The 27,367-nt window shown below is 40.1% G+C and overlaps 1 protein-coding gene across 1 annotated transcript; it reads right to left on the bottom strand.

The window, feature by feature from the left end:
- On the bottom strand, positions 1-27,075 carry LOC147190235 (caveolae-associated protein 1-like). The gene is made up of 2 exons (XM_086138674.1): positions 26,256-27,075; positions 1-4,907 (listed from the first exon to the last, which is right to left on the bottom strand). Exons 1-2 carry the CDS (start codon positions 26,784-26,786, stop codon positions 4,047-4,049), a joined length of 1,392 nt encoding a protein of 463 aa, XP_085994800.1. The 5' UTR covers positions 26,787-27,075; the 3' UTR covers positions 1-4,046.
- Between the last annotated feature and the right edge of the window lie 292 nt (positions 27,076-27,367).

Here is a 27,367-nt window from a genome sequence, read left to right as displayed (position 1 = left end):
CACTGAACAAATTAGCTTTTATTAATTCGTTAGTGGTTAAGTAAATGAAACATTGTACAATAATCGATGACAACAATGTTAATTCACTTTGAAGTGCCCATCATTAAACCACTAAGATAAATTGTGCATTAAAAAAAAAAGCTAGAATATTTCATTTTCTATGACAAGCGTGACAATTTTGGCTCAAGAAACTTCTAAATGCATGGTACAGGTATGTGCCAGCAGCTTTATGCATTACGCTCTCTGGTATGCAAAATGTTTACGCATTATGAACTGCATTGTGATTATTTACAAAAAACAAACACAATTTCAACAAGTTTCTGTGCTCGAAATAATCTTGGACAATAAAGTATTGCTGAACTTGTCACTTAATATATTTTACACGTTCATTGTATTACCGGCCTAGGTGGTTTCCATCTCCCCTCTTCTATCCCATGTTTGAGTTACATGGAGAAAAAAAAAATCACTTGCGAATTGACTTTTATTTTTATGTCATCGCAGAACATTCATCATGAGAATACATGAATTTGACCCCACAATTTGCAATGATGACCAAATCAAACAACTCAACACGCGTTAGTCAAACAAATGTGAGCACGGTTAAATTTAGGAAAACCAATTTGACTGAAATGCTTGGAGAAACATTTGGAAAGCTGCAGACAAAACCATAACAAAATGATTGAGCCCCAGGGGGCAGTAGCGCTCTGCAGCGTTACACAATCTTGGCAATTTATTAACTATCAGGTTTCTTAAGCATACTCAACAGTAAACACTCTATACAGTGTTATGATACTTGTTCGACATATTGGTCCTTATCTCAGTTTATTATTTGAAAAACCGAGAAAGAACGTTTTCAAAATGATACACAGACATGTGGAACTGAAACATAAACCTAGGACATTGGTCTTAGCTGGTCTTAAATCTTCAGAAAATAAAAAAGAATTAGGGTTGGTAATCAATGAAATGGTAGTTAATCCTTTCAGGGACAGCGGTTACTACAGTGGACAGCTTATCATGTTATCAGGTTGCAGGGTGCATGAAAGGGTTGTTGTTTTTTTGTGTTGAATACATTTTTGGTTTGAGGCAAAATGGACTGTATGGCCGCTATCAGCCGACTGGCTGTTGATTCAGACTTAACTTGTTTGCCGTCAATTTGGCGGCAGCTGCTTCTTCTTTTTAGAAAATGTTGCTCATAAAATTTGTATTATTCTTAACCACGGCTTTACTCATAACCTGGTAAAACCTCTTCTTGGAAGGTCCAACTCATCAGTATGGGTAGTACCCCTTGTTGGATCAAAACCTTGACCGGATGTGCCAGGTCAAATCTTTAGCAAGCATTGGCTCAGTTCCTTTGGGGCCACTGTTGGGTTCGCCATCCATCCATCTGTCCATCCATTCATTTTCTGATCCACTTTTACTCACAACGGTCGCAAGGCGTGCTGGAGCCTATCCCAGCTGTCTTCAGGGAGTAGGCGAGGTACACCCTGAACTGGTTGCCAGCCAATCGCAGGGCACACAGAGACAAACAACCATTCACGCTCACAATCACACCTAGGGACAATATATCGCATTCCATTAACCTGCCACGCATGTTTTTGGAATGTGGGAGGAAACTGGAGTACCCAGAGAAAACCCACGCAACTCCACACGGGACGGCCGGAGCTGGAATCGAACCTTGCACTTCTGCACTGTTAGGCCAATGCGCTAACCAGTCAACCACCCCAATTGGGTTTGCTATTTCATTCAATTTGGGTTGCTTTTAACCCAGCAGTTTGTGAACTATTTCTCGATTTGTGATTATACGAAGCATAATCATTGCTGATGCTCTTTTACAGGTCATGAAAAATATCCTTGTGGATAGTTCTTAAATGGAATTTGAAAGGTAATGTTGGAAAATGAAATGAACAAGATGGAGAATTCAATTTGAGCCTTGAGTTGTCGTGTGGCTGTTATATTTCCACTTCCGGGGGATATCTCATTATGTTCGTCCACATAACTAGAAAATATCCATTGTTTGCCCACTTTCCATTACTACTTTGAATCTCCATGAATATTGGTATTTATTTACAACGCCAGTGGATCTGTAATTTGAATTAGTTCCATTAGCTCAGTAAGGAATATTTTTGTCAATTGTTTTGTAATTTTAAGCTTCTGTTCAATTAGCTCGCTGTGTTGAAGATGCCACATCATGTTTGTTTGTGGCATTGCACATCACTCTGTTTATATACATACGCACATCATGTAAATGGCAAGACGTCATTCTGAGAGGGAAAGAATACTGCTGTGGCAACTTTTGGAGGCTTGGTAGTTGTCGACACTGCAACAGAAACTCTTAAATGTGAAGGCAAGCGAGGCTTGAAGAGAATAGAAAATGGGAGACTAGACCAAGTAAGGCTTGAAGAGAGTAAAAGATGAGAGATTGGGAGGCAGTTAAAGGCAATTGATTTTTTTTTTAAGGATTATGATCACGGTTCTCTCGATTTGTATTTATTTTGTTGCCCAATGCTTCTCTATTACCTACACAAATGGCTTTACTCTACTCAAGCGCTCTAAAAACAGTTGGGCCGGAAGTAAAAGTCAAAAATGGACCGACCCAACTTTTTCGCTTAGTTATTAAACCTCAAGACCTTTTTTTTAAAATTAAAATTCCTTTCAAGGACAGCGGTTACTACAGTGGACAGTTTATCATGTTGTCAGGTTACAGGTTATCATTGTTGATGCATGAAAGGGTTAAACTGAAAAAGTTGGGTCACATGAATAACTCACAAAACAACCAATTTATGAGGTTTATTTTGTGAGTTTTTCATTTGTGGGTTGTTTGACCTTACCCCTCCAAATTGGTTTGATTTATACAAAACAATCCTCCAAAATCGGGTTGTGTCGTGTAGTACTCATTTGACCCAAATTTTGGGGTTAAACAAATATTTGACCCAGCTGCTTTATGAAATTTCGGAGGACTTCGAAAAAAGAACTTACAGCGGCTTAAGCGTGAAACAAAATGTGAGGTGAATTAGGACAATCCATCAGTTAAGGGAAGTTTACAGGAAGCAGGTTTTCTGTTGTGTATTCTGACCATGTGAAGCAAAACCTAATGGTGTCAGAGGCATTGGGAATAGAATAGTCAAACCCTGATAGGGGTTAGTTGTCAAATAATTTGCTGTATTTTCCACACTATAAGGCGCACCTAAAAACTTTTTTTTTTTCCGACAGTGCGCCCGATAATGGCATGCGCCTAATATGAAGAGAATGCAAACTTTATATTCCCCGTTGACTTGTTTCCATGTTAGTGTTCCTATGCCATCTTGTGGTGATTATTAGCAGGCACCAATTGTGACGTAAAAGGGTTCTGCCCGACACTAATTGCCACGTGCATTCGCCAACACACACTCAAACAGACAACTACCGGTACTTTGTGAGCTCTGCGCAGCCATTATGAAACGAAGATACTTTAATACCAAAAGCATAGTTAACTACAGACTAAACGAAGGAAGCCCATGAGGTTTGTGTGCCTTTTTGTTGATTCAATCGTCTTCATAACTTTTGTCTTTCATTTATAGTTTTATAAAGCCATTTGTATTTGTATGTTTCATGTCCGTGTTTGTGACCAGTTCTCATGGCTTTGTTGCAGCTGCAGCGGTTGTGAAGGCTGCGGATAAATAAAGCTGGATTGTATGGTATTGTATTCCTGTATCTAGTGGATGCATAGCGCAACCGCAGCCATTATTGTCGTTATTTTTTGTAATGCAGTGTTCCCTATATATGAAAACAGTTTTTTTAAATAGGCCGTTCATTGAAGGTGCGCCTTATAATCCAAAGCGCCCTATAGTGTAGGAAATACGGTACTCAGAATCTTTGCCAGCTCTCCCGGTTTAACTCGGCATGGAGGCATATTATGACATCCCGAATGAACAAAAGGAAACAACGATAGTCGGATCAAATTGAAGGAAAATAAAAGCCATCTGTTCAATCCCGAAACTGTATTCAGTTTTTACAAAATAACCTCTGGGTTGGTTGTCAAAGACTTTGGCAAATTCCTTATTCTTTATCTAGTCGCTGTCTCTGTCTTTATCCTCGTTATCCTCAAGGACATCATGGCTTTCCTCCTCTTCATCTTCATCGTCATCATCATCTCCACCATTCATCATTTCCATCTCGACCTCCACCCCCTCTCCCTCGACTTCTTCATCCACTTCGTTAAAGGGCTCGGCGTTCTGGGAGACCTCCACCATCTCGGTGCCTTGGACCACCTCGACGGCGCCGTCACGGACTTTCTTGACATGGAAAGTAAAAGGGGGCACCTTGTACACGGCAGTCTTGGAACGTGCATAAACCACGTGGTCTGGCGTGAAGGCTTTCTGCATCTTGTTGCGGGACGTCTGGAGCTTCTGCTTGCGCTCCGGATTGACACTCATGCGTGTTCCAAGTTTTCCCATCTTCTTCTCAATGTTGTGTCGGGTTTTCTCCAGGTTCTCTTTCGCCTTTTGCTTTGTATTCACGATGTTCTCCTTAGTTTTCTGCCTGGTCTTCTCCAGATTTAGCTTTGTCTTCTGCTTTGTCTTCTCCAGGTTCTGCTTGGTCTTCTCCAGGTTCTCCTTGGTCCTCGCCTTAGTCTTATCCATCTTCTCCTTGGAGAATACGGTCTTCAGGTTTTGAACACGCTGCAGACTGCTGCGCTTGATACGTTCCGCACGGGTCTCGTAAAGGACGTCCTCGATCGCCACGCCCTCCTCATCTGAGGAAAGGTCGATAGTGGGTTTGTTTTCCTTCTCACCCTCTTCCGCGTCCTCTCCGGGCTCCTCCGTAGCTTCCTTGAGCTCGAGCACACTTCCTCCTCTGCTTCCTGATACAGACTCAGAGACCCGCATGGACTTGGAAACGTTAAGTTTGGAGGGAACTTTGACTTCATCCTGTAGAGAAAAAACAAACAAACAAAGAAAAACCCGTTAAATATGAATGCAGTGAACTGCCAGATTTAGAGCAGTTATAACATTTATTAACAATGTTTAAATTCTGGGAACCACTCATTGTTCATGAATCATGGTTTTAATTACAGAACAATTTCGGATCTTATAGATTTCTTTCTTTTACCATCAAACTGTGTTTGCGAACTGCAGATTCATTTGACCCCAGGACAAAGGGTTACCATGGATTTGAAGAAATTATTGATCTGGAAGAGAGGTTGACGTTTAAACTGATGATGGAATTTATTTTCTTCAGTTCACAAGTTTAATGTTACAGAAAGCACTGTTTTAAATTTTCGATAGGGGGCAGTAGAACGAAAGGAAATTGAGCAAGTAAATCAACCATCTGCACGTCAGGTCCTGGTAAACTCAGACTAGATTGGAGTGTATAATTTATAATGTAGGTAATATATAATGAAGATTAGCAATAAAGGCAAAATAAAAAATTGAGTGGTGCTGATAAAACCTTCAAATATAGATTAAGTTTAAGGTTTTTTCTCACTCCCCCAATGTTTTGTTTTGTTTTTTTGGGAGGAGAAAAACTCTTACTTAGCTGACCGTGTCGGCTGTCACTTCAGCTCAAAAAAGAAACCTTAACCGAACTCAACAAATAGCACGACTCAAATATGGAATGAATGTGACAATATGATGCATAGTCGCTGCAAATGAAACGCAGTGTCAAATTGCAGGTGTGTGTGAGAGTGTGCATGCACGTGCGTATGCTGTGCATATGTGTTTCTTGCTGTCATCATTCTGTCCAAAAAGAAAATCTGCAGTGTTAATCCATCTGCTGTTTAAAGCTGGTTGAGTGCATTCTCATTAAAACAGTTGCAATCGGTATTCGTCGGGAGAATGGAACAGAATAGACATAAACTTGATATAGCTGTGAGAAACTCCAGATCATGTTTCGTCATTCTTTACAAAAAAAAACAAGTGAGCTTATAGTCAAGTTTGACTCATCTCAGTCATGCCAAAGAGGAAAAAATTATAGAGCGAAATGTACATTAACATTGACAGAGCGATCAGGCAATGGAAACATCCCTTTTGCTCAAGTGTTGCGAAAGAACATCACCTCCACAAGAAAAGCTGCACCTCGAAGCACTCCCCAATGCTCAGTTTAATATATGGTGTGACAACAGTATTACCTTTTGCTTGTCTATGCATGCTAGGATGGAGGTAAAGCAATTTTCTTCGAGTTTTTTGCAGGCTCACTTGGATTTACCACGTAATATAATAACAGACTTTGACCTAACAGTAGATGGATTAATTTCATGATATTTATGAACAAGGTTGACTAAACATTGCATAAATTCCTCCAGGGTATGTAAACATCCATTAACGATCAGATCCGCTTCTCCCAGCTGTCTTCGGGCAGTAGGCGGGTGACATGCGGAACTGGTTGCCAGCCAATCAGTCAATCGCAGGGCACACCTAGACGAACAACTATCCGCGCTCACACTCACACCAAGGGACAATTTCAAGTCCCCAATCAACCTGCCACGCATGTTTTTGGAATGTGGGAGGAAACCGGAGTACCCGGAGAAAACCCACGCAGGCACAGAGAGAACATCGGGCCCGGATTCGAACCCACAGCCTCTGCAATGTGGGGCGGACATGCTAACCAGTTAACCATCATGACGCCAGTATGTAAACTCATTAATTGAAATCTTTATTTTGAACATAATTTACGAACAGTAAAATAAATAAATAAATAAAATGTTACAAAACAACAACAATTATAATCCATAGTGAATTACTGTAAATAAGAAAACAATGCATCCATCATTATCGAAAAGGAGTAGGTAGAGGTGAAATACTAATTTAATCCGACCCCCTAATTTATTTTTCATTATGAACTAAAGTGTATATATTCTCCAGTGGCACGGTGAGCGATTTATTAGTGCAGAGGTGCAGGGTTTGATTCCGGCATGGCCTTCCTGTGTGGAGTTTTCATGTTCTCCCCATGCCTGCGTGGGTTTTCTTTTCACCGTGTACGCTGGTTTCCTCCCACATTCCAAAAACACGCATGGCAGGTTACTGGCACGCTCAACATTGTCCCTAGGTGTGATTATGATTGCAAATTTTTGTTTGTCACTATGTGCCCTGTGATTGGCTGGCAACCAGTTCAGGGTATTCCCCACCTACTGTCCAAAGACAGCTGGGATGGGCTCCAGCCCACCCTTGTGAGCATAAGCGGATCAGAAAATGGACGGATGGAGGTGTATATTTCTCCGGGTATTCTTGTTTCCTCCCATATTCCAAAAACACTAAAGGTGTGACTGTGAGTGTGAATGGTTGTTTGTCAGTGCATGCCAGGATGTAGGTAAAGCAATTTTCTTCTAGTTTTTTGCAGGTTATGTGTGCCCCGCGATGTATACATACATACATACACACACATACACGCATGCTGTATACACACACACATATACATATATTTTTCCATATAAGCATACAAACTTACCGACACAGTTTCCTACACATTAGTCTATCTACATTAGTATGGGTGTACCCAATGACGTATGACTTGATATATGAATATCAAGACTATATCAAATTGTATTCATGAGAAAAACAACAAAAACCTAAAATAGCAAACAAACATGAAAACAAATTTTCATACGAACACATTAGTTCTTGAAAACTCGAGATTTTCCATTGGAGTGACAGACTATAAGTCAGCTCACCTAGGATAGATGGTTGGATGGAAAAATAAAGAGGAATGCAGAAAGACCATGAATTACTACCTCCACATACCTCAGCAAAATGACTTTCACATGGTACAATGTTTTATTATATTTTCAAAATTGCAAGAAGGCTGATCAAGAGGGCCCGCGGCTGTAGAGTACAGGGCTTCTCTCTTGTACAATATTCACGTGTTCAGACAGATAGCAGGCGACGGGGCAAGGTCATTTATGTCTGAATTTTGGTTTTCTAGTTAAGACATTTCTTTAAGAAGCAATTAATTTCGTACGTAGAGGTACCACTGTACTTTGTTTGTCCCTGGCTTGCTCTCAAATCATCACTTGCAGTGTAATCCTTCGCCCATTTAATCCCACCGGTCACATTTGTGAAGGACAACAATGATTTAATTTACAGGGCTCTATAATTCTTTTTTTATTACCGATTACTTAAAAGGGCTACCAATGACACCTGATTTTGCCTTTTAAATGTCTGGGAAAATTTTGGGATTAAATGGGTTAATATGCAGAAATGACCACACCGATGAAGAAGTCCATAGCACCGCTTGTTTCTCTTTTCCTTCTCTTGTTGCCTTCGTTTTCTTGGCTCATCAATCAACTAGCAGCTATTTTTCTCACTTTTGCACCAGGATTTTCCCCTTACGTGACGCTTTACCTTTGGAATACAATGCACTATAAATTGTTAATGAAGGGATGGAACAGACATGAAAAGGGCGGAGGGGGATTTCCTTGAAGGTGGACGTACTCGTGAAAAGGCAACAAAACAGGAACACAACCAACGTCACAACAAAAGACACAAGCAGATAGGCTGTTGTGCTGTTGCATGAAACAAGTCCCAGCACAAGCTGGATGATCCTTCACAGAGGTGGAAAAAGTGGAAATCTGCTTAGCAGGAAGATGATCGCATCAAAGGCCAGGAGCTGGAGGCAAGGGAGAACGAGGGTGGGGCACAGAGTGGAGGGGGGCGGGGGGGCGGTCTCCATTCTATTGTTTTCTGTTGAGGCTTGATGGCGGTTTTATGAAGGTATTGTATTGCAGTGTCTTGGGTAAACTTGACCTTGAAAGAGGAATTTCGGCTTTCCTGACCAGCTGTGTTCAAAGGAAAATGGAAAATATTTGCCTCACTGAAATTCTTGCTACAGTCTTGATAAAATGTCAGTGGGTTTTCTTAATTGGTTGAGCCACTGTTGTTAGCAACGACTGTCTATCGGGTCAAAATGTCTTTTCACATCAACTTTGGAGTTTTCAATCCACATGAAAAGGAAATTCCGTGAGGCCATGAGCGTGCCGAACAATATGCAATGCTGTGACCTCTAATTGTAAGTAATCTTAGCCAAACAGAGGCCACAAGAAAGGATGACTGGAAAACGACATCATATACAGAACAGTCTCACAAATAGGGAAAATTGTCTTACAATTTTAAAGTGTTGTTCCCTGAAAAAAACGACTGCTAATTTCCATAAAATATATGGCCACCCATTCTCAATTTAATCGCAAATTGCTATGACTTTGACTACCAATGTCAGTCTCTATTGTCCAGTCATCTCAATGGAGAAGTTAAGTCACAGTGTTCTTTACAATATGTTCCACGCACCCCCCACTGGTCTAAAAAAGTTTTTTTTTAAAGTATTCAAATTAATATTGCAAGTGTGGAATCTGAACTAATCAGTAAAATCCACCTGTGATCCATATCATGGGGAGGCCTGTACCGCTAGTTGCTGTCAACTAAAAATGACATCATGGTGCCTAAAGGCCCAGCTTGTGAAAATCACATGACCAAACCAAAAAAAAACAGGTGAGCTGTAACGGTCGTAAATTTAGCACTTTGGCACAGAGATGTCATTTTCAGTCGACAGCGAGTAGCAGTATAAATCAAAATGGCGGCCCCCTGAGACGGATATCAACAGGTGGATTTTTCTGCTTACTTCATGTTCCTCAAATGCAATATTAATTGGAAAACCATGTTTCGACTATTTAGGGCGTTATACAATATATTGCAACAAATGTTTTGACTTAACTAAGTCATACGTTATGCGCCTGGGAGAGCTCATTTTGGCAGCTGACTGTGCTTCACTGTTTTGTTTGGATTCAAACCTGCATGGATGTGCGTTCAAAGCTTATACATGCACATACATCATGAAACATGTAGAGAGTATGTGGGAAAGTTCAAGCATTCCCTGCGTGTTGACTTCCTGAACCTCCGAACTTAATGAGACATTGTTCTCCGTGAAGCTTCTGGGCCAAAGGCAGGAAGGTACACACTCTGAGCCATGGAAAATAGACAAATGAGGTATGCAGTGGTGGAGTGAGTGTGTGTGTGTTTGTTTGATTGTCTCGACGGGGCTGCAGAAACAACATGTTCTCTTTTGTGTTAGCAAAACAGGGAAAATAATTTGATTTGCACTCAAACTACTTCGACCTGAGAAAAATTACAATAGTTACAAAACCTATTGTACCAAAGCTTGTGTTGGTGTGAATGTATTGAATGCAAAAGGGTTGAATCTCATTTTTCTTTTCTGTCCCCGCATACAAAGTATGATCTTAAGCTAGCTATATGATTCATATTTAATCACATATATGAGCATGGATGAGAAGTCCTGCACCTTAACTCCTTCAGGGACAGTGGTTACTACAGTGGACAGCTTATCATGTTATCAGCTTCCAGGGTGCATGAAAGGGTTTAGCCACAACATTCTGATCATTTTATTAAATATAATTTTGGTTCATTTTCTTCCCCTTAGAAAATAGTGGCAATTTAATGATAAACACTCATAGGGCTTACTGTACAATTAGAGGTTATAGCGCCGCACATTTTTGGTCATGCCCTTGACAGCATGGACATTTCTTATCATGAGGCTCTGAGGTTTCTGAAATTGATGTGGAAACAGATTTTGACCCTATGGCCATCAGTTGCTAACAACAGTGTTTCAAGCAATTAAGACAACCCGGTGACTTCTTATCAAGTCTGAAGCAAGAATTTCAGCGAATCAAATAATTCTCTTTTTCCGTTCAACACAACTAGTCAGGAAAGCTCTCACTCATATTTCTGAAAGATTCTTGAGTTTGAATCAAACTATGAAAGTAGAACCGAAAATGTTTGATTTTCATGATTAATGTAAAGCAAAACTGGAATTCTTCCCAAGGCCAATTGTGGTAGATGTCTGAAAGTGTGTGCGCCACAACGTTTCAGTCTGAGCTGCTGAGATCAGCCGGATGATGTGATCAGCACCGCACAGCATTTCTCTTTCATGGTGTGTCTGCATGATGCCAGTATCCATCCACCATTTCCCACCACACTGCCTTTCAGATTGTGACTACAAATTCTCATGAGTCATTTGGTGTAATTACAATTATTTGATAACATGCATTATTATTGAAATATCTACGTGTGAACCATTACTTTTATTTCAGGCTTCAAATGTATACAGTGCTCCCAGTTTGAATAGATCTGCCAGTCTCCTGAATTGAATCTATCTAGCTAGCTAGGCAGCTCGCCAGATAGCTATCTATCTAGCTAACTAGCTCGCTAGCTAGCTATCCATCTATAATGGGGAGAAGGCAATGCAAGTTAAACATATAAAAAACAAAGCCCATCCAGGATGTGTTTTATGAATAAAAAATAAATAAAATAATTGGTTGACTTTTTAACCTTTTCATGCAACAATAATGATAACCTGTAAGCTATCCCTGAAAGGGTTAATTAGAACAATACTTAGTGACCTTAATATGACCTATTTTTAAAATCTTGCGCATTAAAAAAAACAAAACTAATACAAAACCAACCAAATGTGAGCTAAAATAAAGCATTTTTGAAAGTATACAAACTTGCTTAAAAAAAACAAAACTAATACAAAACCAATCAAATGTGAGTTAAAATAAAGCATTTTTGAAAGTATACAAACTTGCTTTAAAAAAACACTAAACTCACTGAATTAGAAACACAAAGGTCAAAAACGAAATATAAACTAACTATCATGAAAAATTGGAGACTATTATCACCCTGAATAAGGATTCATATTAGAGACTAGAGACGTTTTGGGGAAAACATGTAATAAATGCATTTTATGTGTCCCAATATAGCCATCTTTATGTTGGCACTGAGTCCAATGAGTCATTGTGGTATTTAATCAGTGCAGGAACTTAGCGGCAACAATAATTTCCAGGCATGTTGGATACTTGTGCCATCTGTGGCCATGTGGCCATGCACCCTTTCAACTCAACATCATGGAGGAAGAAAAAAAAAGTCGTATTAAGTTGGTACAAATCTAAAAAGAAGCTATCATATCAACCAAAATAGTTACTATCATCACTTATGCAAGTGATATAGGACAACCTCTAAATAAGCATTTGTTTGATAACTTCTGAGTTCAACTTGTGCGTGAGTCACTGTGTAGTTTGTACACTCTATGGAAGCTTTCTACCCTGAGCCCACACTGCAACCTCTCATCAGCGCTGCGCAGAGGAATCCCGCCATAACACACCCCTCTCTGTTACTGTTTTCCTGTTTAAACTTCAGCTACCATGAACTCCCCTGCTGCTAAGCCAAAGCCAGATGTCTTTGTGAGTGTGCGTGCATTTAGTGTACCTGCATGAGCAACATCAGTTCTGTCCAGTGTAGGAGTACACATTCCATTACACGCCTTACACACAAAAACAGTCTCACACACACACACAGTGTCACACACATAAATGCTGAGGGATTTTCCAGTAAATCCAGCAAAACACTGAATCGTCATAACTAGTGATGTAAAGAGGAACTGAATGCGTTTCAAGAGGCAAATGGGGACACCGTATTTCCATTTTATACTGCCCAACTAAATCAGCCCATTCAGTCAACTCTTTTTTCATTTATTTATTTTTTTGGAACATCAGAGCTCATGTGCAATGACATACAGTTTGCCAAGTGGTGATGGAATTGTAGGCTTCACGCGAAACGTCCGAGTTTCTTAAAGCCAGATTGAAGGTTGTAATTTTGTTTGGATTGAATAAGATTTTATTTTAAATTTATAATGACTTTATGATGGAATTTTATTTTCCTCACAGTGATGAGCCATTTGGTGGCTAAATTGTCAAGCATTTCTTTTCATGCATTCTACAGTGTGTGTGTGTGTGTGTGTATAACTAAGGATTATATATATATAGTTCAACTATAATCATCAGAGAATATAGTTGTGTATTATCTTTGCAGGGTGTTGAGTGTGTAGACATGCGTGGCTTTTTGTCCACAATTCTCAAGAGAGCACCATGGGAAAGCGTGTGACGGTCATAAGAGGGAATCTTGGGAGGGAACTCATTATTCCTCTCCCTATTTTTCCAGTCGTTCCCTTCAATCAGAGACATGGGACCAGAGAGAGCAAGATTGCTATATAAAGTGATGGCATGCCACAGCTCCCCGCGGGGGGAGTGCAAGGGATGAGTCACTCGGCCTGGTGTTGCACTGGAGCACGGTAGCATGCTCTTGCCCCATCCCCATACTCCACCCCCTGATATTGTTACAATCATTTTTTCTGTCTGCTGCTCTTTTTTTTCCCCCCCATTTCCTTCCATCTGCACAAATTCCCTTCATTCTTTACCCTTACACACCTGCATTTGTTTTCCTATTCCTCCGTGGTTACCTTGTAGCCGCTGTAGGAAAGAAGACTAAATGTAGCATATGAGAACAGTGTGAACGAGTCAGATCAGCATCACCGCCATGGCAACATAACAAATATTTCTCTGTGTTTTAGTTCCAGATAACCCCAACGGCTGCAGATAAATTTTCTCTCCACTTGTGGTGTATTTTTACAGCCATTGGCCTAAAAGATTGCGCTAACCTCCAGAATGTTGACTCAGGCCAACACAGTTTGCATACGCTTATCATGTGGACTTAAACAGGGCAACTTTGTTCTTATGCATCCATGAATCTAACACAAAATAAAGATTTCATGAAGTGTTTCCAAGGTTGCAGACATGCTTAAGTGAGGAAGCTGTGGAGTGTTCACTCTTTGCTCCTTTTAGCTTTCCCTGCAAGACACAGCTTGCCATTGTCAGCTACCACTGGAGGTTGTGGTTACCACATACTTTGGTTCAGGGGCATTCTGATCATGTACTTTCATGTCGGGACATACAGATACAAAAATATAAACAAATTCACGTGCGCACATGCAAATGCGCTCATATTGACACATTCTAACCTTTGTAATGATCTAAATAAACAAACTTGAACACATTTTGATGTATTATACATGTGTGTAATTGTCAATTGCTATTTCTGACCAGTACTATACTAATAAGTTTTATTAATGGTTTTGAAAAGCAGAGGCGTACGTATATATACTATACATTTCTTTCTTCCAAAAAAAAATTAACGGCAAAATGTTTTGACAGTTATGAACCCCGAACTAAGTTTTGTGATTTTAACATGTTTTCTGAAGATGCTAATTATATTTGGATATATAGGATCTTTGTTTTATTGCCTAACGTGTTTTTATTTTTGCATGAAAATTAAACCAAATTCATTTTAGTGTCTTCAGGGTTTCTTTTTTTTTTTTTTTTTTTTGGTCCCTCTACAATTAGTCTCTCATTTTCACTCAAACTAAAGTGAATTAATGCTACTGTTGAAAGCATTATTTGTTGTTGCAAAACACCAGAGGGATCTGTGAGCTCAAGTGTCAAGGCAACCCATTTTGCATTTACAAAATCGTAGACAGCAAAATAAATGTCGTTATTTATGAGATGTATGACTGTTGGAGCTTTAGTATGTCTTTACTGTTACTATGATCATGCACAGACAAGATACACTTTTATCAGGAGAGTTTGAAGGGCTACACATGTAAACTGTGCAACTTACACAATTTTTATGAAGCTGTTTTATGTCTTCATTGTGATGTTCTGAAACAATCTGCATTTGCAAAAGACAAGGAACGAGAAAACGTAAATTGCTTGTCAGCTGAAAGGACAAGCGAATCCAAGACATGAGAATACAAAACCGAGACTACACAGTAATGCAAAAATACAAAAGAAGCACAATGAAAACTATGAGGTCATAAATCGAGAACCTCTCGAAAATTGAAGCGCTTGGCAAGAGAGTCGTGAGCAAGCCTTAATAATCCGACAGCCAGCCGGTTGTCGGCGTGGCAGCTGGTAATCAAGCGTGATTACAGACGGGTGCAGCTCACGAGGGAAACCCCTCCGATGCCACCTACTGGAGGAAAACAGAAACACGATCCTGACATTTATGCACTTCTGTCTTTACCGTTATGCAAGAAGTGCACTTGCGTGTCCCACCACCATTTGCTCTGTCAAAATTGTCTTTTCGATGAACGCCTAAAATTTTTTATCATCAATAAAATTTGGAAATATGAGCTTTTCATGCTGTTTCAGCATGGGAGACTATTATCCATTTAACCCTTTCATGCACTCTGTAACCTGATAACATGATAAGCTGTCCTTTGTAGTAAATGCTGTCCCCGAGAGGGTTAAAAGCAAGGCAGGAATAAAAAGCTAAATTAGGATTTTTTTTTCTTTACCATTACTGTTTTTATTTTCTTTACCAATATTTGCCAATATTATAGGAGAATGACCCATCCATTACATATACTGTGTATTTTTAATCCTTCCATCCTCTGGCCCTGACTTGACCGATACTGTATTATGTACATTTCCTCACGCTTGACTAACAGTGACATGGAGCCAGAGTGGCATGACGGTGGCCGTTCCCATGGCCACCTCATGTTTGTCTTTTCAATAACAATGGAGGAGCTTGGCATTTATGGTGAGATTTATAAAGCTCAAAAAGAAAGTGGCTTTCTTCGAACTGCTATTTGTGTTTGTACCCTAGCATTTTAACATAACAGGAATGTAAGGTCCCCAATCAAAGCATGGAATTAAAAAAAGGAATTACTGTAGTAAGATCAGTGACCTACTGTAACCCATGGTTTCCAGTCGTTTTTTAGCCCCTATCATCTGAACCTGCATCAGAATCAAAATTTTCACCAGTCCAGTTAGCTTTTATGATTTTTTAGGACGACCGTATTGAAGTCAAAACAAATCTTTCTCAGTCCATGGAGTAAGCCACATCAGTCTATAGCAGGGGTGTCAAACTCATTTCACATTGTGGGCCACATACGGCCTCAGTAGGTGTCAAGTGGGCCGGACCATTAAAAATTATACCATACTCCGCTATAAATAACCAAAATAATATGTCTTTCCTTTGTTTTGGTCTAACGAAGCACAAGAACACTAGGGAAATGTTGAAATTTAATGAACATATCTTTTACAAAACATTTCATGAAGCACCTAAGATTTCCTTAGACAAATGTGCAATTTACTTTTATCATTCACATATATGCATTGCAACTGATCCCACTGACTGTACAAAGGCACAAAACCTTAACAAGTAATTGGCATTGAAAAATATAGTGATGCACTTTTAAGATTAAACGAGATTTATAAAGAAAGGATTTTTTAAACCATTTACACAAGCATATAAAATCTAAATGTAATCCCTGCCTACACCTTACAAACTAAGGAGAGTGCTATAATATGTGTAAAGAATAAAGTATTCACATGTCCTTGATAGCGTCTGCTGTGTTGTCTCAGTGACAGACTGAGGCTGCTGTTGTCTTCTTCTCTGATCAAAACAATGTTGTCTTTTCCTCTGATCAAAACAGTGTGTCCCCCTAGCAGATATTCCATGAATTGCACCTTATTAAAATATTCATTCCGTGTCTTTTGTGCATTTTTTCACTTTTAAATTGTCCTGCGGGCCCGCTCAAACCTCCTTGCGGGCCGATTCCGGCCCGCAGGCCCTATGTTTGACACCACTGGTCTATAGGAAGGAAGAGCATGACGGTGGTCCGCATCTCAGAGACGTCGTCACCATAATCACACATACAGTACATTTGACAATAAAGTTTATCCAATCCATAAAGGGTTTCTTAAACAGGTAGGGGAGGGGGGCTTCAAGACCCATTCTCAAATATGTTTTCAGGTTTCAAAATGTAAAATGCATTTTTGTACATGTAAATGGACAAAAGATGTCAACTTTAATTTGTTTTTTAGCTTGCACCTGTGGAAGTGGCGTTATTCCGTTGCGGCGGAAAACCAACATGCTAATAAACTAGTTTAACACTAAAGGCATTTAATATGTGTATGAAATGACATTTGCACTCAAGGGAATCTGAAACAACGCCACTTGATTGCTCTTTTCAAATTAACAACGTCCTACTATTTTGAGTGAAATTAAACTGCACCTTAATCTGGTTCATCACACAATTAACAAAGGTAAAGTGAGGAAATCATGAACTAATGGGCTGGCAAAAAAAAGAAGGAATGACTAACACACTGGGCACCTGGAAGGATTAACAACACATACCAAAACTCTTGCAAGCAGGAAAGTTTAAAGAAATAAATAAACTGACTCAGTAACTTGGCAACACCCAAACAACAAAACTGGATTTGACAGGAAAACTGGGCTCATGAGGACCAAATATTGAATATTTGAAAATGAAACAAAGAAATAAGGAATCAACTCAATAATTTAAAACCGTGGAAAATATATCAAACCAAATCAGGAGTCTAAGTCAGACTGTGAAATGATCTCAAATATTTACAACGACTTTGTCCTCACAAGATCACAGTCATCTGACTTTTTAGTATTTCAAAGGGAGTCTCATTTGAGAAGCATGATTATTTCGGAAGATCTGTCTTGTCGCTGTCAGAGCACATATTATTTCCTTCTTAACAATCAAATTAATATTTGAAAATACAGGAATGTGCTTTACAGCCACACTGTTTTGGCCCTTTTAGTCCAGTTTCTGAGAATTTCTGATCAACATCACATGAACAATGGAATCCTATGAGGAGACAAAATGTGATTTCGTTTTTCCGTGAACACATCTCGGGAATGTGAGTCATCTTCATCTGACTTGGGTGGAAAAGTCAAGAGATTAAAAAGCATTTTGTGTAAGAAACTGTTTCATTACACAAGACAAGCACAGTCCAGTCCTGTTAACATTTCTGGTTTGCCAATTTTGGAGTTGAAAAAAAAAAAGAGTGTTACTGCCCCAATATGATAAACTACCTCCATCTAGCTAGCTAGCTAACTAGCTTGTCATAGTATAGTGTGGAAAATTGATTTTAATCTGCATTGCAATGTCATCACGTGAGTGTCTGACAAGCGGGACCCAGTCTAAGTTTTTCTAACAGTGTTGCTCAATAGCAGCTTTTTACAAGACAAAGTCAAAAATTATTTGGAAAAAGTTTCTGTCTTTCAGTTCATTCTTCCGGGTAACTGAAAACAACAAACATGGATGGCGAGTTCAATGGGATTTTACTTTGAAATTGGCTTGAAATACAAAGACATTGAATCTATTCTTGAGCTTAACCACAGTTTCCAAGTCCTCCTCCATTATTCTCTCTTTCTCCGAACTAGTGTCGTTTTGTTTTTTACTTCCATGTCACTTTAGGGGCACCGTATCAACCAGTATGCCAGGTGCTAAACTTTTAGTTGCTTCTGTGGTTGGGTTGGTACCCGACAAGGGTACTTAAAAGTGTTATGGTATGGCTCAGCTCTTGAGAGCTGGTACCCTTCACACATTTAACATTGGAAAGGCAAAACCTTGCATGCTATTCCAAATTCTCTAATATTAATATTAAATGGCTGTTTACATTAATGAGGACATGCTGTTTAGAAAATGGTTAGATAAAATGGTAGGAACCAAAAATATCTATATATTTTTTGTCAGCATTTTACATGGAACCTATCTAATTCCACTTTCACAGGCTTGCGCAATACAAAGTATACTGTATTAGACTCAGGAAACATTTTATATCAACAATCCTATGTTGTGGTGTAGATGTCAACAAAAGTTCTTTAGGCCCTGCATCAGATCTTCATGACCAAACAGGAACACAGTCCCACTGGCTCTTCCTTTCTCACAATTGAACAAGTATGTGATAGGCGCTATTTTTAGACATCTCTCTCTTTCGTTGTCGCCATACTCTGATTCTTTATCCTCTCACCCTCTTTCTCAATTTTGCCCACATACTTGACTTTGACCCCCAACTGTCACACACTTTAGTACCTAACGAAACTTGGAATAAACACACAAAAAAGTACTGGTCACTGTCGAAAGAACATTTCACACAATCTGGCTTGTAAAGTTAGCCCAGAGCTTTTCAGACTATGATGTCCATATATGGGCCTGGGTCGACCTGTGAAAGAGGAGGGGGTTTGCGCATGATGCGTTTTGAATTATAACTCCCAGGCAGTGTGTTCTTTCCAATGTAGCAAAATGCTTTGTGTACTTTTTGCAAAGCTTTCTGGTGATTTCATGTCAGGAAGTGGGACAGTGAGCCACACCAGATGCAGCTATGTTACCATAGTAAAAAAAAAAGTGTTACCTTTTCGGGGGAACACAAAGAGAAATTTTGTTTCACATTTCCAGTTCAGTCTTTTCTTAATTTATCTGTATTCTTGCTAATTTATCTTACATAGCTCCTTCCTTTCTCCTTGAATGCAGATTTCTAGCTCGGCTTGTATTATCACTTTCGCGCTTTTCTGTTGATTTGCAACTTAAAATGTACATTACTTTTTTGAGTTTAATTAATGAAAAGACAGATTCCGGTTTAGTGGTTCCGTTATTTTGCTGGTTTGTTTGGTCCAATTAAAAATCATTTTGGTTTTATTTATTTGTGGATCTAATTCCACTTCTGACCACTAGCTGGTGGCACACGACTGTGCTTAGCACTAAAATTTAGAGAAGAAGATTAAACAGGAATTGCCATCTTAATTTTTGCTCATGAGATTAAAAGGCATTATTGAATGTCTGAATCCTCTTCCATCCTGTTTTCAATGCCTACAGACCGCAACATGCCTACAGACCAGACACGGAGGCATTCGACGCACTTTTGCACTGTGTTAACTACGTAGATCGCGTGTACCGTTTTAAAATGCTTCTATCGGCCCTCCAGATTCCCATTCTTTGCCAGTACCCTCGGTGAATTATATAATGAAAGGCTGTTTTTTGGGGGGAGGGGGGAATTACAACAGCCACCGGCCTGGCATCCTGCCCTGCTAATAGAAACTTGTGTCGCAGGCTATGATGCAAATCTTCGTTGACAGAAATGTTGAAATTTAAATTCCATTCTATACATTTTTACAAAATTAGAAAATGTTAAGAATGTTTGTGTCATGTTTTTCCTCCTACATAAACCATTTTAAAACAAAATATATATTTCTCTCCCCCATCTTTTTCAAACATTTTTGAAAAAGCTTCGGTGAGCCATTAGGGCGGCGCTAAAGAGCTGCATGCACCCACGGGTTGCCGACCCACGGGCTAGTCCAAGGTACTCAGCGGGGATGGGCTCAACCAGGCCCCTGATCAGGATAAGTGGAGGGAAGAGGTGTGCGTTAAGTCTTTGAACTACAGTGTGTAGCACTATTTCACATTAATAGCAGCTGAGTGAAAAAAAAACAAGCCTGGAAAAAGCAAGTAACTAAATTCGAGGAGAGGAGTAGGAATGAGGGCGATGGGATGTGGGGTAGAGTGGGTTAGGGCGTGGCAGCTTGAGGAGGAAAAGATGTGGAGTGAGTTCTCCACATGGGTGGGGGTGCTGAGAGGGAGGAACAGCGTGATCAGGGCTGGAACCGAACTTGTTCCACACGAAGATGAGTAGGCAGAGAGAACAATAGCTGCCTGTGCAATGAATCAGCTGTCTAAATATGGTCTCTTGCTCCTAATCAGAACACACCCATGCTCGCAGTGGGGACGGATTCCTTCAACACCTTTACATCGACCTCCCACAGTTCAGCGTTTTGACCCATCACGGTGAAGTGAGGGGAAATCTCGGGTCACGAATTCTTACAGTGCACTTCATTGTCCTCACGTCTTATCTCATCTTATCAGTCCCTATTGGACAGTGTCTGTCTCGCACCGAGCCATATTTAGGACAAAGACGCATGCTTGATCCCCCCCAAGGCGCATCGGCATTAAATAGTAATGCAGGACACGGGTGATCGTTCATTTGTGCTCAAAAATATATTACAGTTCTGAAATAAATAAAATAATAAATAAAAATAATTCAGACAAGTGAGTATGGTAAAGGATTAACTCCAGGATTGCTTTCACAATTGTATGATGACTTTTGATTGGCTTTGTTTTTTCTCATTATGCAACCATTATGTAAGTTGTTGTTTGCCAAATTGGAAGTGCTCGACTTAATTTCACACCCGGATGATGTGAAATCTTCTTATGCACGAAGTTGATTTGTCTTCAGGAATACCCTCTCGTGTTGGCTATGCTAACGTCACGTGTCATCAAATGTTGAGTAGTTTAGTTTCGTAATATTAGGTGTGATGGTTTTTGTGATCATGGTTGTTTGAATAGATTGTTGTTGTTGTTTTTTTTCCCCATTTCTATTATTTGAATGATAAAATATTTTTGAACCACTCACAAATTATATTCATTTTACCAGTACTTACTGGGCTTTTGTAGCTCTCCCTTTAGGGATCGGTGTTGAACTCGAGGCCCTACAGGTGTTACAAAACCCTTTATTGAAATAAATTGAACACATTTTGAACATTTTCCTTTGGATTGCAATAGTAATGAACTCATTCACTCTCAAAGACGTATTTAGATGTCTTTTCAGACAACACGCATTTAATCCCAGCTCCTCATTTTATATTGACTGTACTTGAAAAGGGTCTGAAAGGGTCTGAAAATAGCCATTTTCAGACCCTTTTCAAGTACAGTCAATATAAAATGAGGAGCTGGGATTAAATGTGTGGCGTCTGAAAGGGACATCTAAATACATCTTTGGGAGTGAATGAGTTAACCATCACTTTGTTGTGTAGGTGCACTAATTATATTGAGTTAGACATTCATCCATCCATCAATTTTTTTGATGCTCGAGCCTGTCCCAGCTGTCCATGGGCACTAGGCGGGGTGCACAAGTTAGACATACATTTATTTGCTTTTACAGCCATAACCGGCTTTTAAGGGAAACCCGAACCCAGGGATGGGCAACTGGCGCCCCTCGATTGTTTTTGAAAAAGAAAATGTTGACTGTAGCGGAACAGTTTTAAGTTATAAAAATAATGTTCCGCACAAGATGACAGATATTGCTTAAAAAACTCCTCCAACTCCAAGACTATACTCTTACTTCAGAGAAGAAGAGAGAGTGGGTCTGGAAAGAAGCCAGAACCAAATTAGGTCAAGAAAGTGATGCAGTTCAGGTAAAATAGAAAGCCGATTCAAACCGATCTGCCAAGTTTTCAGTCATGAAAGATGACAAACTATAACACCAATCTCACACAAACAGCAATTTTTTTTCACACGAACCGTTGATAGTTCGTTTGAAGTGCATGAGGAGCTACTAAATGTGCGCCCTCCAAAAACATGGATACATTCGAGACTTCATATTGTGACAAACACATATTCTTGCTAAATTGGACAAGCGACTGTTGTAACGGATGGCTGGCCCACCCTTGATGCACGAGGAACAAACTTTTTTTTTTAATCTTGAAATTTTCCCATCCCTGCCTTAGTGGCCTGTCACAAAAATGAGATCCACATGTCTTCTCAAGGGCCCCCCTGCTACACATTTTTCATCATTTTCTATAATTATGCCACTCCAACATGAAAGTTCGGAAAAGAAAAAAATGACTTCATTCTCTCCATTTACTCTTGAATGACTTCATACATTTAGATAAATAGAAACAGAAAGTGCAGTCTAACTGCGCATGGGTGCGTAGACGTGCTAGCTACAGTAGAAAGGGGGGTTTGCGCCATTGTGGGAGCGAATAAGGCAGCTTCTTTCCCGGCCAATGGAAGCAGCTCCCTTAATCCCCTTAAAATTAGCACAGCAGAGGTGCACCGTGAACATTGCGGAAGAAGACATCGACGTCCATGTAGGGTCGGTGCGCGCAAACTATATTTAAAAGGAACTGCAAGAACATCTCCACTTGCGGACGACGTAACATTGCTGCTGTGAGGTTCCGTTTTCTGTTAGGCAAAATATTTGACTCCGCATGAACACGGCATTGTTTTTGTGTTTTATGGTGTTTGCTCTATTTAAGTTAGTGGTTTTCTGTTTTTAACTGCTATTGCATGACTGATTTTTACTTCATCTAGCAGCGCTTTGTATGCAGCAAAGCTTGTTTTAAAGTACTCTATAAATTCATAAAGTTGATTTGAGTTCCACTACAAAGCCCCGATCATGCTGTGTACTCCCTGCATGTACAGGCGGTCTCATGCAATAAACACCACTAAGTAGCTGGGTGTTTTTATTTGAAGTACCGTAGTGTGCCGGTGCAGGGTATTTTCTGTATGTAGAACAGCTTCAGTTGTCATCAGGGTTCTAATAGTTCGGGATTTTATATTACAGTTTATTTTACTTCATTTTGACTGTTGGTTTTAAATTCACTTAGTTAATTTAATTAGTTTAGTGCTCTTAATTTTTTTCGGTTTTCTTACGTTTTTCCGGTTTGGTATTAAGATGAGATATCCTTTATTTGTCCCACACTGGGGAAATTTACAGCCTCCAGCAGCAAGAATGTGGGTAGAAAGAAGAAAAAACAAACAAACACCGTTCAATTAAGTGCAATATAAATACAAAATTGATAAATCGCAGTGCTATTTACAATTGTTTTTCACACATTATTATTGTTATTTTTTTTATTGTTTTTTATTGTAAGATTCTTTTTTTTACTCCATATATATATATATATATATATATATAGCGACTTGTGCTCAAGAGGCAGCCTCAAATCTGAAGAAAAAAAGAACAAAAACAGTACAAGTATAGATTAAATTTTCACTCATGGAGGCAGCACTTCGTCACCAAGGCGTGTAATTACACGTGTCAATTAGCGGGCGGAAACTGTGACGCATGCAACGGACTACCAGACACAAATAAACAAATAATGAGTGCGTGTTAGTGTTGGACTCACCGCGAACTTTGCTAGCGTGTGAGGAACAAAGTATAAAGTGCAGGGAGAATACGGTTTTAGAGGTGAGTCTCGATGCTCACTGCATTCTGTTCTTCTTTGAATATTATTGTTCATTTATATTTCCAATTATACTGAACATCCAGGACAGAGACAATGTGTTTGCCTTTCTTTTGTAGTTCCATGGAAAATGGGTGGTCGAAAGCTGAAAAATATTCATGCCATTGCTAGCAAGTTTATGATTTGCGTCTGCAGTGCTGCATGCACCACATCCACAGGTCAGCACAGAAATTGACAAGCGTATGAAAGGTCGAGTGTGAAGAGCTACCTCAACGAGCGAGAATGCTTTTATTGTCTTAACAGGCTTTCTTTTCCACATTCTGGGCACCGCTTTCACAAGTGAAAGTCGCCGGTCTCCTCCCGCTCCGGGTTGTCATGGCAATGCAAGCAGTCCTTTTTGTTTTTCTGGGTATGCAACCAGGAACCATGATAATTACATCTCACTACAGGCTACAGTGGTGACTTTGAAGTCGTGATTTAGAGGAGGAACAAACCCCAATTGGTTGCTGCAAAACGTTGTCAGAGCTAATTACCATAAAATGGCCCAGACTTCACTCCCAGTCATCTGTTTTGCAAAATCACGTTTGAAAAGTAAAAAAAAATAAAATAAAAAATCTAAAGAAGAAAGGAAGTTGTGAAGTTCTTTCATCTCGCCGCTTGAGCTTGATGTATTTCCTTATTTTGCGTATTTAAAAATGCTGTTGTGTGTAAAAATGTTGTTGATCTGTTGCAGTACAGTACTTCACTTGTCTGGCATTCTTGGAGTCTTTTTGCAGTTCAGTGGGATTACAAAAGAATTTGAACATTCTCCTGATTTTTTTCCCCCCTGTCTCTGAAGAGAATGAATCAAAAGTTATGACATTGCTGGCAGCCACACGTGAAGATCTTAAAACTAAGCATAAAGGGCCAACCATCTTCAACATTTTTGGTGTGCATTTCACTCGATTTGATGCAATTCTGAAGAAATTGCGACGTTCTCTTTCGCGTCGTCTCTCATTTTTGTGCTCCGCAAAGAAGCCAAACTCCAGTCCATTTGGCAAATATCTGTGTCCTTTATATGTTCACAGTTAGTCTGGACTGCCTCGAATGGAGCTCTCATTTGAACAGCTGCATTTCGGAATGAAAGGAACAGAGAGCGAGGTTGGTCCAAGACATGATGTCTGAGTCAAGGGTGGAAACTCTGAATGTTCTTGCGCCGCTGTGCAAAAAAAGCTGCAAGCCATTACACATCACACTGCTGCCTCACAGGCTAAAAAAAGAAAATAGGGCTCCCCTGAACTCTCTTCAAAGCAAAAAAATTAATACATAAAAATGATTTCAAATTCAGTATAGTACAGTACTGCATTTGCCCTCCTCTTTTTCTCTCCACATACAAGCCCCAACCACAACCCGCAACACACTTCTGGTAAACCTTTGTTTGAGAAATGGGCAAAGATTTGGGAGAGAATTGACTCCCCAAACGGATTATGTATGAATTTGACAACCGGTGAGCATTCTCACATGTGAAGACTTGTATTCTTCAGGTCTATCCATCATGTGCGATGGATAGGAAAATATCTGGAAGGCACCTGGAGTGGATTCCAAGAGCTGAACCAATGCAGACGAGGGGTGGGGCAGGGGGGCTGGGGTAAAGCAACAACTGGGATCGAAAACCAAATACAGTACATGGTAACTTGTCTACTGACAGAATTCAAGTATGCATCGTATTGGAAAACAAATTGCATGCAAATGCTGTGTTGCTTTGTATTGTAACTGTGTCCTGTGTCTGAGTTCAACTTGGGAAGAATACTTTTCTCATGCTGAGCCCTCTCATGCTTTTCGAACTGCAAGCGCTGAGAATGTTAAAAACGCTGTTCTGAGTGAAAGAGTTGAGAATGGGGTGTTGATCTGTTACATGGATAGTACCGGTACTTGGGGGGCAGAGGGGGGATTACACAATGGACCCTCCCTTACTTTCAGTTCAGCACCTGAAGATTAATCTATTAACCCTTTCACGCACCCTGTAACCTGATAACATGATAAGCTGTTCACTATAGTAGCCACCGTGCCTGATAGGGTTAACTGATTTTTTTCCCCCCGAATATTTAATTATTATTATTTTTTTCCCTTTGGGATTTGTTTCTATATTACAGTTTAGCAGCATTTTTACATGAGTGGTTTGGGTTTAAAAAATGCATCTTAGCAGTGATTCTTTTTTTTTTTTTTTTACGATGTATTTCATTGGGGATTTGGGCTATTTTCTGGTTGTATGCTTGTTGTTGGTTGTTTTCTTATCTTATGCAGTATGTATGTATGTGTGTGTGTGTGTGTGTGTGAAGACAGCACCGTCACTTGAAGACATGCCAGCGCGATGTACTCTAGCCACACCCTTGTAGGTGTCTTCAGTAAATTGACTTCCATCACATTCAAAACCTGCATTTACAGTCATTCAATTTGCATGCAAAAAAACAATTTATTGTTTCCAGATTTCAGGTTTTTACTTTCATTCGATGTTAAGGGCTTGAAAGTTGACATTTTGATCATGGCCACACCCATTCATCCATCGTGATAGCTTCTTACAGTCAAACTGAGACAAGCACTCCATAGAAATAAACTCTCAAATACCTGGTAGATCATGACTTTAAAGTTGCGTCTCTTGAGCAGCTCGGCCTCGTTGGTCTCCAGCTTCTTGATTTGTCCCGCTTGCTTCTCTAAGTTGGCTCTCACCGTCTTGACGTTGACGCTCACCTTCCGCACTTTCTCCATCATCTTGTTGACACTGTTGGATGTAGTGCTGTGGTTCTTGGTCAGCTTCGTGAGCTCGCCTTGGATATTGGTCACCGAGCGCTCCATCTCCTGCTGCCTGGATTCCAGCCCGCTCTGGGTCTGTTGGATCTGATCGACGGCACCGATGATCTTGTCCAGCAAAGACAGCACCAGCACTCCGTTCACCTGCTGGTCCGATTTGCCTGATTCATCCTTGTCTTCGGCAGCTTCGCCTTCCGTCTCTATGGCGGACAGCTCTTTCTTTGCCCCTGCCAGTACATCATCTTCATCTTCTGAAAGAGGGATGTTGACTTCGTCATCTGAGATCTCCGTGAGGGATGGTTTCTCTAGCTGCGCGCTTGACAACTCCAGTGCTTCCATTGCTGCCATGTCAGTGTCGTTGAAAGTGTTAGGTTAGGAGATCAAAGTTCTTCAGTTGGTCCTCTTGGTGGCTCCTGCTGGATTTTTCTCACTTGCTACTCGGCCTCTCTAGCGAAGATCCTTTTCTGTCTCAGGCATAAATGCTCTCTCTCTGTCTTTGTCAAACCCCCTGCTGTGTTCAGGCCACTTTGTAGGTAGTGCCAAGCAAAGCTGCACGTTACCACATGAGCTCTGGGACGTGAATGCCTCACCAGGCAGAGAAACCCTTAAGTCAAGCTACAACCAACGGTGTTTTCTCTCTCTCTCGCTCTGGCCACTCTCCTTTTTTTCCATTCGGCTCTCCCCCTGTCATTAAACCCCTCCCTTTTCCCCTCCCATACACAAATTTGGGATGCACACAGTCGGGGGAAAAAAAAGACTCCACGTTAGACTCCATGTAGGTCCTCCCCTTTGGTTCTATCAGTGTGGGTGGAATAGAGCAGAGCAGAGTAGAGCTGATTTGTGTATACAAATGCCCAGACCCAGCAGAAACAGGAATGTATGGCATTAGAAACGCTTTTTAACTCAGAAGAGTGCTCCTCTCACTCTAA

Source organism: Hippocampus guttulatus, chromosome 19 (assembly GCF_054856545.1).
Source record: "Hippocampus guttulatus isolate MCC_2025c chromosome 19, RoL_Hgut_1.0, whole genome shotgun sequence".
Taxonomy (NCBI): domain Eukaryota; kingdom Metazoa; phylum Chordata; class Actinopteri; order Syngnathiformes; family Syngnathidae; genus Hippocampus; species Hippocampus guttulatus.
Note: the sequence above shows the minus strand (reverse complement) of the source record. Positions and strands in the feature narration are given on the sequence as shown.